Genomic DNA, 15,375 nt, shown 5'->3' on the forward strand with positions numbered 1-15,375 from the left:
TAGTATGATTTATATTCAGTTACGGTAACTAAACATATTTTTCTGTTGCATGGGTTCGAATCCCGCAAAATCCATCTCCTTAGGACAGCGGTATTCTCTGCTATGTAGTAATCATTTTATCTGCAGTGATTAAGAATAAGTAGATATACAATCTTTGCAATTCTATGTGTGCGGGCTGATTGCGTAAGAGTGCGATTGTATCATCAGAAAGATTAATCTCATAATGTTTTGCGTTATAAGTTTTTTGTTCTGAACACTGATAGCCGAAATGTTTCGTCTTGTTCTACACTCAATTCTAGTGTGTGCTAATTGTAACTTGTCTTGACGAAGCACGGTAGCGATAAAAGTTTTCTGTTTAATAGTCAACATGTTTTGTCTTGTCGGATAAAGACATACAGCATATTTTTACAACTGCAATATCTAACTATATTGAACGTGTTTTGTCTTGTCGAATACAGCATTTGCTTATCCTACAATATTTTTGCATGCTGAAAAAAGTATAACCTTCTACTTACCGCCTTCTCCTCCTACCGCATTCTTCTCAATCGAAAAATTTATGCGACGAGGACGACGCTACATAACGTAAGTATATTTGTTTGTAATGTAACGTTCAATTCAGGAAAGCATCTGTCTGTAAGAGGAGGGATGGAGCTAACGTTAGTAACTGTTAAGAGTTATTTTGCTAGGATGAGGAGGAGCCCTTTTGCCCTTTTGCCATACAGATAAAAAGAAGCCCTTTTGCTCTTTTGCCCTTTTGCCCTTTTGCTAGGAGGAGGAGTCCTATTCCCCTTTCTGCCGGGAAGAGTAGCCTTTTTGCCCCTTTGCTCTACAGATGAGGAAGTGTTCTTTTTGCCTATTTTCCCATTTCGCAAGATGAGGTGCGCTTTTGCCCTGTTGCCCTTCTGCTAGGAGGAGATGCCCTTTTGCCCTTTTTCCAGGAAGAGTAGCCCTTTTGCCCTATAGATAAGGAGGAAGTGTTCTTTTTTCCCATTTGCCCTTTTGCTAGGATGAGGTGCCCTTTTGCTATACGGATGAGGAGGAGGAGGGCGGCTGTGGCCCTTCGGAGGAGGAAAAGACAATAAGAGCCTATAGATAGCTGCCATTTTGTGCAGTAGCCGCCATCTTACGCAAGCGCCCTTAAACCGTCTCATACGAGCCTATGTATAGCAGCCATTTTGTGCAATCACCCCTAGGCCGACTCAAAAGAAGCTATGTGTAGTCGCCATTTTATGCAATTAAACAGCCGCCATCTTTCGCAAGCGTCCCTAGGGAGTCTCATAAGAGCCCATGTACAGCCGCTATCTTTTGCAATCGCCCATGGCTGCCTCATAAGAGCTTATATATAGCAGCCATCTGTGCAATTAGATAGCCGCCATCTTGCGCAAGCGTCCCTAGGGCCTCACATATGAGGCTATGTATAGCCGTCATCTTGTGCAATCGCCCATGTTCTTCTCATAAGAGCCTATGTATAGCAGCCATCTTGTGCAATTAGTCAAGGCCATCTTGTAAGAGGCTATGCATAGCAACCATCTTGTGCAATTAGATAGCCGCCATCTTGCGCAAGCGTCCCTAGGGGGTCTCATAAGAGCCCATGTATAGCCGCCATGTTGTGCAATTAGATAGCCGCCATCTTGCGCAAGCGGCCTTAATCCGTCTCATAAGTAGCTGTGTATAGCCAACATCTATTTCAATTGCGTCGGGAAGGGCATCCGTCCGTAAAACTTTTGTTAGGCTCCTCCATGCTGTTAGGTGTGCTCTCTTATGCTAATCTCCATTACCTTACTACTCAAAATAACTTGTCAAGAATACCTATTGCCCTACTACTCAAGATTGCGTCGGGAAGGGCATCCGGCCGTAAAACTGAAGCTAGGCCCTTCCATTTGGTTAGGTTTGCTCTCTCACCCATAAAAAGTAAGGTTAAGCCCCTCCAAGATAGCGGATGTAAGATTAATCTTGCAGTTTTAGCCATCATTAAGGCGTCTCATAAGGTGCTGTGTATAGCCGCCAACTTGTGTAATTCGCGTCGGGAAGGGCATCCGGCCGTACAACTGAGATTAGGCCCCACTATGAGGTTAGGCTTGCTCTCTTAGTGTAAAAAGTAAGGTTAAGCCTCTCGAAGATGACGGATGTGAGGTTAAGCATGCTGTCTTAGCCAGCATAGCAATAAGGATGAGGACTCTCCCGAGAGCGTGTGGAGGAGGCGCTAGAACCCGTGACTTATACTACTTACGTTAACCTCTCTTAACATATTTGTAGTTGTAGTCATCCATACAAAATTTAACTCACATCTTTTCCCCTCCAAGGTATTACACAAGAGAAAGTGGAAAAGTTGTCACTTCGTTGTCAGATGCTGCTTCATTTCTATCTTACAAGATACATGCATTTTGCATTTCATATTTCAATGAGAATTTTAGATTATTGGCTCGTTTTCCTTTTATGTCTTTGTCAGTGATTTTATAAGGCTTAATCTAAATTATATCGCATATTAAACTCTTGTAATATGTAACCGTTTTTGAAGCTATTCCAAAATACAAAACTGTTTAACGATACCACTTAGTAGCAATTCAGACCTTTTCTCCGATCTCAGACTCCCACCAGCTACTTCACAGAAGCGTAAGCTCTACGCCTTAGGATCAAGATATCATTACTAAATGTTGCTACAGTGAAAGTTTATTTTCAACACTTTTGACTTTACTTCAGAAAAGTGCAAATATATCTATGTGTAACTCAGGCAATGTCCTTAGTTATTAAACATAAAAACAGTAATAAAATTATAAATTGAATGGAAGTCTTCCTACTCACGGCAGTTACGCCCCATCCGCTCACTACAGCCGCAGTCCCTTCTGTGACAGCTCTATCATTCAATGGAATCGCCTTCACGGAGCCACCGAATCTGAATGGGGGTGATACCTGAATGGAAGGAAACAAAGTAGATTAGTTAAGGTTTCAAGTTTTTACAGCTTCACTACGGAGGATAAGTTTGTGTGCACATTTCAGTCAAATTGGCATAATGATATGTAATAGTATCTCGTGGATTAGTGAGGAAATTGACGGAAACTATTTCAGTCGTTTCCTAATCATTCCTCTTCGGTAACACCTAGACTCTCTATGATAGCTGATGGTGAACAATTGGGGATATACCATATTTTAAACGAACTAACTGAAGACTCTCTCACAAGCCACTATGGATTTGTTTTAGTACCACATCTTCCACCTTTAACGATAATGGGTTTCATGGGTGATTTGGTTGCCACAGGAAATAGTCGAACAGCAGCACTTGAGCTCTCGAAAATAGTCACAAGGAGATTTCATGAAATAGGGCTTTGTATAAACCCAATGAAATCTATGGCAATCTGCATCGAACGCGCAAAGTTAATCGAAAAACCAGCTGAATTTAAGAGGTATGATATATCGAGTTTGCAACGTGGGGAAACAATCCGCAATGTGGGAGTTAACTTTTCGAATGAAAAAGTTTCAACCTACACAGAAGCTTAAACAATTACAGAATTAAATGGAGAAATTGATTTCTTCTCCACTATTACAGGCTGACCAGAAATTTAAAGTAATAAACACAGTTATATGCCCATCTCTCATATACCCATTCCAAACTATCAAGCCAGAGAAGATTCCGAAAAAGTTCCTTGCTGATACAGACATACTATATCGAAGTGCTCTTAAGGAAATCTTCAAATACCTGCAGACATACCTAATGGAATGGTCTACACTGAGAATAAATATAAGGGGTTGGGACTCTTCTGCGCCACTTGGGAAGCTCATCTTCAGCACATTAACATCTGTAAGGTACTATTAAGCTCAGGTGACGAATACATCCGTGCTACGAGAAATCTGAAAAATGAAATAACTCTCTCACTACAATCCCTCAATTCCCTCCATCTGACAATCTGCTACACCCACGCCTAGAAATAACTGATGCCAGGAAAGTTAGAAAAGTACTGATAGAAAGGGCATTCAGTGAGTGGTGTAACTTGCTGCAGAAAGGGAGAGGTGTATGTTTGTACAATAAATATACTCCTGCCAACTCCTGGATTCGAGACCATCAAGGCTTATCATGTAGTGAATGCCGTGAAGCAATTAAGATGACAGCAAACACTTCAGCAGTTAGATCGGTACCTGGAAGATCTCAGAACGATTCCCTTTGAAGGCGCTGCCTCAAGGAGATTGAAACTTTTGCTCTTGTTCTGGAATCTTGTCCTCATGGTGAACTTTTAAGTAATGCGCGTCATCGTAACATGCGCTAGTTAATTGCTACAACCTTGAAAGACCATGGTTTCCAGGTATTTGAAGAGGTTCATGGCGTAGCGGACAACGGAAGCCACAGAAGGATCGACATCATTGCTTTCAAGAATAAGAAGAGAGGTTACATCATTGACCCCACAATTCGCTTTGAAAGCCGTAAGTCACAGCCCTCAGATGTTAACCTCGAGAAGAGGAATATTTACTTACCAACAATTCCTTACTACGGTGAGAAATACCAGCTAGAGGAAATCGACATAGTAGCTCTGATGATTGAAGCTAGGGGAACGATTCCCGTTTTTGCCGCTAATTTCTGGAAACAGATCTACCAGTTACAACGTTACGGGAGATTCCCATTATAGCCTTAAGGGGTTCACTGATAATTCTAAGAAATCACTGTTACAATTAGGTTACCTTCAACATTTCTCAAGTACAGTATATCTATTTCTCTTCTAGAAATAAATGTAAAAGTACACTTTGTCGCAAAGCAGCCTCTGCATGAGAGAAAGTATTTCATAAAATAAAAATAATATACATTTCCTATTGTACTAAAACGTAATTTGCCTGTATAAATAGATAAACCGTAATTTTATGAGGTATATTTCTTTGTGATGCACACGGAATTATTAACGTCTCAAGCTGTAATTCAAATTACCTGCACCGGGTGAGTTGGCCGTGCTGTTAGGGGCGTGCAGGTGTGATCTTGCATCCGGGAGATTGTGGGTTCGAACCCCACTGTCGGCAGCCCTGAAGATGGTTTTCCGTGGTTTCCTATTTTCACACCAGGTAAATACTGAGGCTGTACCTTATTTAAGGCCACGGCCGCTTCCTTCCCATTCCTAGGCTTTGCCGATCCCATCGTCGCCATAAGACCTATCTGTGTCGGTGCGATGTAAAGCAACTAGCAAAAAAGGAATGTTTCGATGCTCTTTCAGTGGAGCGTACGGATATACTGTCAAACACAGTAGCAAGCGGAATCAGTTCTGGGCGATACTTTTGCAAAAAGTCTGATCAGTCTTTAGGCAATGAGATTATTCGAGATTGTTTTGGATCGGGTCGCGAGGTTTTCTTTCTTTAGACTTCACTACAGCGTTTTCAAGTTGGTGACTCATCGTTTCGGTGTATAATCATGACTAATAAAGGCCTGTTTTATTCTGGAATTTATATCAGCAATGTTCTTAATGTCAATTATAATGCGAAAAGCCATCGCTTTGTGATGGAGCCTCCGACATAGGCCTCCTTGATACTAGTACTCCGTCATGCAGCCCATTTCTCTGTCTGGTCTCACACATTCACTTCAGTGGCCCTCCGAAAATCCTGACCTAGCACTGGGCCTGCATCATGACAAATGAAGTGTGAAATCGTAATAGGACCAACTTCTTCCGAGCACTGTAATTAAAACATTCGATGATATAATGTTCATTTAGAGATAACTTGTGTCTAATCATAACCTATACAGAGTGGTCGGAGACAACGTGAACCGGGGATATGTACGTTAGAGGGCTGGCCATGGTGATAAATAATTTTGAAAAATAGAATTCGATGTCTCGTTCTGTTGTCGTTTTATAAGTTCCTGAAGTATTTTTTAAAACTTTATAATTGGTTTTATTTCTCATCGACACATATAGGTCTTATGGTGACGATGGGATAGGAAAGACGACGACGACGACGACGACAACGATGATGATGATGATGATGATGATGATGATGATGATGATGATGATGCTTGTTATATAAAGAAGCCTAAGATCTAGGTCGTCGGCCCCTAATGGTAAGAAATGAGAAATGCAATGACAGTTTAAAAGTCCAAAACTCGTGCATAGACCAGAATTCAGAACGTGATGATGAATAATGAATGGATGAATATGAATTGAAAATAATCATCGGTTCCAGCTCACAATATTTAAAGTTAAAAATAAGTCCAAAATTAATCCACTGACTAGAATCCAAGAAAAGGTACGATGAATAATGATGATGAACTGATATTGACCAAGGAGCTACTTCCAATGCACAATCCTGAATCGATGATAATTGTTGGCTAAGGGGGTCCAAAATCCGTGTCAACGGCCCTAATAATAGTACTTATCGCTATGAAAGGAAGAACCATGGTATTTTTCTTGTAATATATTAATCATGAATAACGTAGACGTTTAGTGTTCCATACATTGTGGTACTACTCACAAGTAATGTAAAAGGTGCAGGTAACGCAGACCTGTGGTATCTCACATTACTGAGCCACTCGTAGGCAACGCAAGCCCATGCTCATTGCCACACAGGTGGACTAATCACAGGGACTCGTGCTATCGCTTGGTGTTCCTCACATAGTGGGTACTAGTCATAGGCAACGCAGACGCGTGGTGTCACTCATATAGTGGTACTAATCCCAGGCAACGTAAGACCGTGGTGTTCCGCACATAGTGGTACTTGTTACGGGGTTTCCATGGAGCACAAAGGTGTAAGATAGTGCGGGCGTGAATGGGTAGACAGAGAAAAGATCAAATCTTAATTTAAAACTCTAAAATTTGAAATTTTTCCCTTTCCTTTTTTGAATTCAAATCTAGATGAGAAACACCAAATAACAGGTGGATAGACAGAGGTGAGTACGTCAGCTCTAGTAACAATAATGATTTGAGAACCCTAAAACAGTGAGGTACACAATACTTTACAGAGTTAGCTTGAAGCTCCACAGTTAAAAATGTTCAAAAGAGAACCACTGCTCCCTTCAATTCATCATCTCGGAGACTACTCTCCAAACTTATTACAAGCAAGCCTCTCCATGGTACAATCTAAATTTTAACACAAGATCATACCCGATTAACAGTCCAATTTACACTTAACAGAGACAAAAGGTGCCTATTCTGCATGGACTCAGTGAGAAAAGAAAAGGCTTAAGGTATTGGCCGTAAATCAACATGCTAGGAGGCGAACAGTTGTACACCTTCGAAAATACACTCTAAAACACTTACAGCCCTACGTGGGCTTGTGGCAAGAAGTTACAGAGGCTAAGCCTATACTACAGAGGTGACTAGATGGAGAGAAGTTAAGTACCAAAAAGAAGAGAGAAAGTTAACAATTTACGAAATCATAATAACTCCAAAACCAAACTTTATTCCCTAAGTTTGAACAGCGTTCCTAGACTTGCTTAAAAATTCACATTGAAAAGATAATAGATTTACTGTACGTTAAGAAAGAATGTTGAAATCTTCCCCTCAAGTCAACTTTCTGAGACAATAACATGATCAAAAGATTCTGCCGTTACCTTGAGCTGGTAGGCCTTCCGACGACGGGCAAGGCTTTCCCCCCTGCCTCCACTACGAGTACACTCTAAACCTTTTTGACTGGGATGATGAAAATGACCACATGGCCCAACAGGTCCCAGCTTTTATAGCGGATATTAAGGTTCCAGAACTCTCCGGGCCGAAGCCCTGTACACACCCTCAATTTTGATTAGCTAATTCCTTATTGCTTCATAAATTTGATGAAGAAGGAGGGGATAGCAGTGCTAGTAACCTTAGAACACGGAAACAATCTACAAATATTTGTGTTCTGTAAACCCAGAAAGTACAATTTTCTTTGAAAAAAAAAAATGTTCTTCCTCCCACCAGAGGGGCACATAAGTCGATATTAGGGACATCTGAAGAAAAATTTCGAAATTTCTTCTGATAGAGAGTACACTGTTCGTATAACAGGTGGTCTTCTAAAAGGCACTCGGTTTAAATGTACGAGTAGTTGTACATCCGGTACAGTACTAATCACGGATACTGTGAAACCCATACTGATTCACCCTCCGTTGCTACCAACCGCAAACTTATTGTGTATCTAACATAGTGGTACTAATAGCAAGTAAAGGCGACCCATGGTTTTCTTCGCGTGTTGGCACTAATTGCAAGTAGTCTCATGGTTCAAAATCAATCATCCCTTGGTCGCCATTTTTAGTCGCCTCTTGCGTGGGTGTATTCTTCATACGCGTCCCCCACCCACAGGGGGTGGGACAGGAAAGGCCTGTTTCATTCATATATAGACTTCTTGGCGGGCTTGTTTATTTCTGTAAGGAGCACTTTAAGTATTGCAAAGGCACTCATATTGAACGTATTCACTAACAAATTTTAGAGTGTTTTCTTCAGTAGTGTGGCAATGTATATTCTGCAACAATGGGTGCTACGTCAGCATTCTCCTTCGCTTTTGGTGAGAAATTTTAATTTTTTTCTGAGTCAGCAAAAATGTTTGGTGCAGGCGGGATCATTGACACCTCGTTTATGACGTCAGGTCAATGACGTCATTGTGATGTCAGCAGACCTAACCTCACGTAGGCAAGGTTATGACGTCACGATCACGCCTGAAACCACGAACGCCAACCTAACCTCATTGGATGGAGGTTTCATTGGGAGGGTGGACAGGGCCCCTGCCTGGGTGCTACCTCCCAGACCCCTTCCGAAAATAGGGGAAGGGTGAGATTGCTATCTGTCTCTCTTTCTCTCGCCCAGAGGACCACCTCCTGGTCCTCGACCAAAACTATTGTCCCTAGGGATGGGCGCGACTGAAGCCTGGAATCGAGAGCGTCGACTCCATCGACTCCGAACACTGGTCTCGGTTCGCACGAAGCCTCTCGACTCCAAGTAACCCTGATGCGCATTGCGGGGCCGCACGGTCGCTTCGCATGAAGCCTGACTACTCCAAGCGAATTTGACTCTCATTTCGGGGCCGCTTGTGTGTCGAGGCGCGGAAAATATCATACAAGTTGCTGCTCATTTGCCCATTGGGTTTTTTAAGAGTATTGTAGAGTGAAGTACGGTATCGTTCGCGAAGACGACGAGCGTAATGGTGTAGTTGAAATAAAACTAAACGTATCAAGTCAGAAAGTACCGTCATAGCAGACCACGGACATTTAATTTCACGTCTTTATTTGTCGTGATTCAGGAAATTGATAAACAGATATCGATGGTAAATCATTATGAATTCCACATGAACGATGAAAACAAATCTAATATGGGTAAATCCGCTAACATAATTCGAACATAAATTAAGGCATCTAAAGCCTCCGTGGCTCAGCTGGCAGTGCGTTGGCCTCTCACCGCTGGATTCCGTGGTTCAAATCCCGGTCACTCCACGTGAAATTCGTTTTTCTCAGAGTATTCCGGTTTTCCCTGTCATCTTTCATTCTAGCAATACTCTCCAATATTTCATTTCATCCGTCAGTCATTCATTATTGCCCCAGAGGAGTGTAGCAGGCCTCGGCAGCTGGTACAATTCCTATCCTCGCCGCAGAATGGAGGCTTCATTCATTCCATTCCTGACCCGGTCAGTGACTGGAAAACGGGTTGTAGGTTTTCGTTATAATTCAAGGACCACGTGAAGTCTTGTTGCAATATTATTATTATTACTATACACAAAAGCCCTTTTTCGCGACAGCCCTGGTAGGCCTTGGCCTACCAAGTGACCCCTGCCCAGCTCGAAGGCCAGTAGATTACGAGGTGACTTGTGTTCAGCACGACGAATCCTCTCGACCGTTATTCTTGGCTTTCTAGACCCGGTCTCTACCTCACCGTCATCTCGAAACCTGAGATACAGGTAAAAAACCCTGACCTGGTCGGAATCGATCCCAGGGCCTCCCTAGACTGCGGAGGTGGCTGTTATGACGCACAATGCTTGGTAAAATATTTCTTGTAAAATCATACTCTAAGCACTCGCTTCTTTTTTTCTGTTTTATGCCCCAGGCTAGGGATATTAATCATTTACAATTTAAAAAGTCTAAGCCGGCCGAGAATCGAACCCGAGGCCGCCGGGTGACAGGCGGACGCTTTGCTCCCTACACCACGGAGCTGAACCGATAAAAGATAATATTGGCGATTATGTAAACGTATACTGTCAAATTATTATTACCACTACTATTATCGTCATCTTTATCATCATCGTCACCAAAATAGACCTACAAAATTAACACCAACGATGATAAAATCCCGAAACAGTATTTAATGTTTGCTGGCTAATAATCATCTTGTATTCATCGTATCACAAGTTACCAAGAGACGAACGTGGAACTATAATTCCAAGCAGTTCCGACAATACTTGTTAGATGGCGTTAGTGCATCAGTGGAGTCGACACTGGAGTCGAGAGTGTCGGTTCCAGAGGTAGCAGTCTCGACTCTTCGCGACTCCGTTCGCAGCCCATCCCTAATTGTCCCCTTCTTTGCCAGGCATGGCCACCTTTCTTTCGGAAGGAGGCACTGAGCTCTGTATAGTGTGGTCGTGCGGGTGGGGATATGACAGGAGCGTGGGGGAATGCTAGTGCGCCTGCGCGGTGTGGGAGGGGAGACTAAAATGCAGCATCGCGGCGACTTGGCGTGGTACTGTGTGTGCGGTGGAGGGGGAGTATGTTAGCGCGCTCTCCTAACGCCTTCGTGAGTTACTACAAGCAATTATTCCGCTAGAGAGATAACAGTGCACTATCGTGTCGACTTTCGTGAGTTACTGTAAGCAAATGACAACCAGATCCCGCTAGAGACATACCAGTGCGCTCCTACGCGACTAAGAAGAAAAGCAGAAATTGCGCTGGTTAGCAGCTAGTTGGTAAAATAGTTAACAGATCACGCACTAGCAGTTCACTGTTTTTCCGCCTGTTAGCTCATGCAAACAAGATGACTGACACGCGCTTTTTGTAAGTGTCTTAGGGCCGGTTCTACCATCTGCTGGTAAAGTGGCTGGCAGCTGCCCGGGAGGTAAACTACCTGGGGGTATACATCAGCTGGTACCTTGCGTTGCGTGCAACCACCTCCGTGCAAGAGCTGGGTAGCTACCCGGAGCTAGACACCGATATACGGAGTTGGCTAGACTGATTTTCAGCGACTTCTCGCTTTCGAGTGTAGGTGTGTAGATGTACGAAGCTCATTTCGATTGTCTTATTTTCATATATTTTCTTATTATCATCAAAAAGCCTAATAATGGGAGTCTTAAGAGTTATGGACAATTATTTCTGTCAAGCTTTCGTGATTTTAATCTATGAGCTTCGAAATCAATACCTAATTGGGATTAAAATCTCGAGATTACGTTTTCTTACGCCAGTTATAACCTGTCATGTAAGGCAGCGTTTTTGGAAAGTATTCTCGTAGTAGATTGGTCAAGTCGTTCGCACCGTAATAGAAGGTACGCAGGTTTTCATCGTATTTCTAATTTACATTTTAAAAAAATATTTTCGTTCCCTGCCGTTGTTCTTAACGCTTTTTCACGCGCTAATAATAATAATAATAATAATAATAATAATAATCGTATGGCCTCAGCTACCGTGTGCAGACATTTCGATTTGATGCCATCTGGCTGTCTGCTTGTCAATTTCGACGTTCCGTTTTACTCTAGGTCCGCTAGATGGCAGACAGAGTAAGCCGGATCTCTCTTGGGCGTCTATGGCTGAGATTTAATTAATTTTGTCGGGTAAATACCAAATGTATCACCAGAGATCTTTTACATGCCGACATCGTACGACATGGAGTGTGGAATGGACTTTTTTCCGCCCTTCAAAAATCCGACTACCTCTGCCGGGTTTGAACCCGCTATCTTGGGATTCGGAGGCCGACACTCTACCACGTGTACAGTATATACACCCACATCTTCCTTACGGTTTTATTGCCTTTGAGCATTCTATCTGCAGACTTCTGTGAATTGATTAAGTATCTCCGCGATGCTTTATTTGCAACTAGCTCTGTGACCTCGTTTAGTTCCACATGCTTCCATTTATTGATAATGCATTTATTTCTAATGTTTAACTTTATGAAGATAAAATTGGAAGGTACCGTACTGTTAAAGAACTAATCGGGGTAAATATCCATCATAGGAAGAGGAATTCGGAAATGGAATAGTTTCCAATTTCTTCGAAATCATTTACAAGAAGACTATGGAAACAACTGATAGGGAATCTGCTACCTGGGCGACAGTCCTATATGCTATATTAATCGTAACATCACTTTCTGTAAGTAGCACACATACAAAGCATTTTCCTAGTAGCCGTAATATTGTGATTAAACATTTCAATGAAATATATTATTAACGAAAGAACGTATGTAAAGAGGCATAAAGAGTAATACAACGCTAATACAAAAATAAAAATAGATTCGTCATAATGAAGACTCGAACTTACAAACCTCGTATTATGAACCGAGCGCGTCAGCCATTACGCTACGACGAAGCTTGGGGTGAGTGGGATACAGAGGACTAACTTATCGGTGTCTGAAAACTGAAAAAATTGACAATTAAATCCCATTTGAAATTATTTCCAAATAGATTTTGATTTTATATCCTTTTGGAGTTTCTTTACGAAAGCTTGACGTATAAAATGTGTTCCCTACACTATCAATGCGAGAGGCTGGGTGACCGTTGCAACTGAAAGGAAGCATTAATGCTCAAAATCCTGCAATACAATATTGATCACTGTTACAGTATAATGCTTTTTTCAGTATACGAAGCTTATTTGAGTTATATATCACCAGAAATACAGCTAATAATGTTCAGCTCTCAGAACTTGCCCGGCAGGTAAAGTCTCGAAGTGGCCGATAAATTACGCGCCGGGTAACGACGATTTATGCTGCCGATAGCGCTACCTGGGAGTGGTCGAACGGAAACATCCTTTTTACGCGGAAGGCAAGTTACGCGCTACTTTACCAGTAGGTGGTAGAACCGGCCCTTAATCATATGCAGACCCTGATGCTATGTTACGCTTTTCATAGAAGAAGAGTGGTGTGCGTGGAGGGCGTGGGGGGCGGACAGAATGCATCCTTTATCAAGTAGCGAAAGTAACCAAGGTGGTGGCACGCCTACCAATTTTGAATTCATACAATATATATTTTGGGTTTACAACATACACGGTAGGTTGCTATCTTACCATGCTAATACATTTCATGTCTACGTGTATTTTGTAATGAACAGGAAGGATTTTAACAGTCAGCATACAATACCTTGTGATCTGAACAGAAAAGAACATCTACATGTTTTTGTTTTGTTTTGTTTTTTGTGAATGAATGAACCTTACCAGTTTGACACTTTTAAGAGGGGACGGTAACTGGGAACACTTTGAAAAAACGCGTGTGTCTGCTTAGGTTTGAATTTATAGGTATGTTTAACACAGGTGTTCACTTCACCTTTATGTTTGTTACCTTACGTGTTCACCTCCTTGAAGGGGCGTCAACGAAGGTCGCTTAGGAGTTTAAGGTAGCGTTTCTAGTAACAAAGTTTTGTTATAATGACATAGCAACTATCTCTTCTCAACTACATGTCATCAAACTGATTAAGCTTTTCTACGAGCAGACGGCAAAGAACCTTTGTGAGTGAGGTTAGGTAAAAACACGTGTTAGCCATATTTTCAGGCCACGTATCATTCCGTCTAGCAGCAGAATAAGTTGAAGCCTGCAGGAATTCAGTCATTAAATTCATATACAAAAAGGACATAACATTTTGGTTATTTCCCCTTTAACATTGACAAGTCTGATATACTTACATCATTATTAAGTCTTCGAACTGGAACATAAGCTTCAAACGTACATATGAAATAATACTTTCCATACAGTTTTTCGGAGGAGGATGAAAAGGTTGTCATACGCTACTAGGTTTACTAGGAGGTGGATGAGGATAATAAAAAAGCATTGTTTATATTATGTTACATTTACGCTTACTTACATCTGTTGTTTCCTATTTTTCACACCAGGCAAATGATGGGGCTGTACCTTAATTAAGGCCACGGCCGCTTCCTTCCCAGTCCTAGCCCTTTCCTGTCCCATCGTCGCCATAAGACCCATCTGTGTCGGTGCGACGTAAAGCCAACAGCAAGGAAAAAAAACCTTACATCTGTGGGGTCGCTTGCGCGAACTGCGTTGCACATGTGGATATGCCCCCATTTTACGGCCACATTCCCTTCTTGTCGCCAACTTTCTATTGAGGGACCTAATAACTAGCACCAAGAGGTCTGCTCGAACCTTTACGTCTCCATCGGACGGATGAATCATTAACAACAGCGTAATGTGCCCTCACTCCATATGAGCACTGCGGATAATTTTAGAATTTAGTCGAGGCTTTTGTCACGCAATCTAGTAATTAGAAATTGTATACCACCAACTCCCTTACCATGCCGGCTAACATTCTTATAGATATCTTTATCCGAACAGCGGGACTCGAAACGGCTAACCACGGTGTCAGACCATTTAGACTTCAACGCCTTAACAATCACGGCCAGTAGGCGGGTAGATACCATTTAAAACCGTAACAATTGAAAACATCGGAGTAATCCTGTGATGAAATATAATTTCTTTTCTTCTTGATATCGAGGAAAACACTTTGTAGTGTACCTTGCTCAGCCTTACAGCCAGTTAACCATCATAACGACACCGTGTGGGTCGGGCCGGTCGAATAACACCCACGATATCCCTTGCATGTCGTAAGAGGTGGCTAAAATGGGCCCCAGCTGCTTTGAATTTGGGAGCGTGGGTTGGCCGCCACAGAGCCTTTAGCTGAGTCCTGACATTGCTACTTACTAGTGCAAGGCTCCTCCTATCCGACCTCCCTCGGTCAACTCTTGTTCTTTTCCGGGCGCTAATAGGTTTCCGAGGCATAGTGAGTCCTTTTATTTTCACGCCCTCGGGCGCCCTTGTCATCCTTTCGCCGATACCTTCATTTTTTGATGTGTCCCATACCTTCGGTTATTGCCTCTGATTATATAGAGGATGGTTGCCTAGTTGTACTTCGTCTTAAAACAATAATCACCACCACCACCAATAGCACCACTACCAACTTCCTACCGCAACCACAAAAAATACGCTAAATTATCGTAGAAGGCTAGCGTCTCAACCATCTAAACCACTCATCCCATCTATTATTATTATTATTATTATTATTATTATTATTATTATTATTATTATTATTATTATTAAGACCAAATCCTTAGCTTAATAGTCAGCCTTGAAGCCTTCGCTTCATAGGGTTTTGCTTTCAAGCCTTCGCTTCAGAGAGTGTCGGGTTCGATTCTCTTCTGGGTTAGAGATTTTATGCTCCTTTGATTAATTATTCTGACTCGGAGACTGAGTGTTTGTGTTTGTCCCAACATTTTACTCTTCAGACTCTGACAGTACGCTGTACTGTCCACTA

The 15,375-nt window shown here is 42.1% G+C and overlaps 1 protein-coding gene across 1 annotated transcript in view; it reads right to left on the reverse strand.

The window, feature by feature from the left end:
* The window catches only part of LOC136867377 (trypsin-1-like), an 80,376-nt gene that overhangs the window by 25,186 nt on the left and 39,815 nt on the right, over positions 1 to 15,375 (reverse strand). Inside the window, exon 5 of the mRNA XM_068227081.1 lies at positions 2,803 to 2,910. Coding sequence (XP_068083182.1) covers positions 2,803 to 2,910 — 108 coding nt within the window. The remainder of the gene's footprint in view (positions 1 to 2,802; positions 2,911 to 15,375) is intronic.

Source organism: Anabrus simplex, chromosome 3 (assembly GCF_040414725.1).
Source record: "Anabrus simplex isolate iqAnaSimp1 chromosome 3, ASM4041472v1, whole genome shotgun sequence".
Taxonomy (NCBI): Eukaryota; Metazoa; Arthropoda; class Insecta; order Orthoptera; family Tettigoniidae; genus Anabrus; species Anabrus simplex.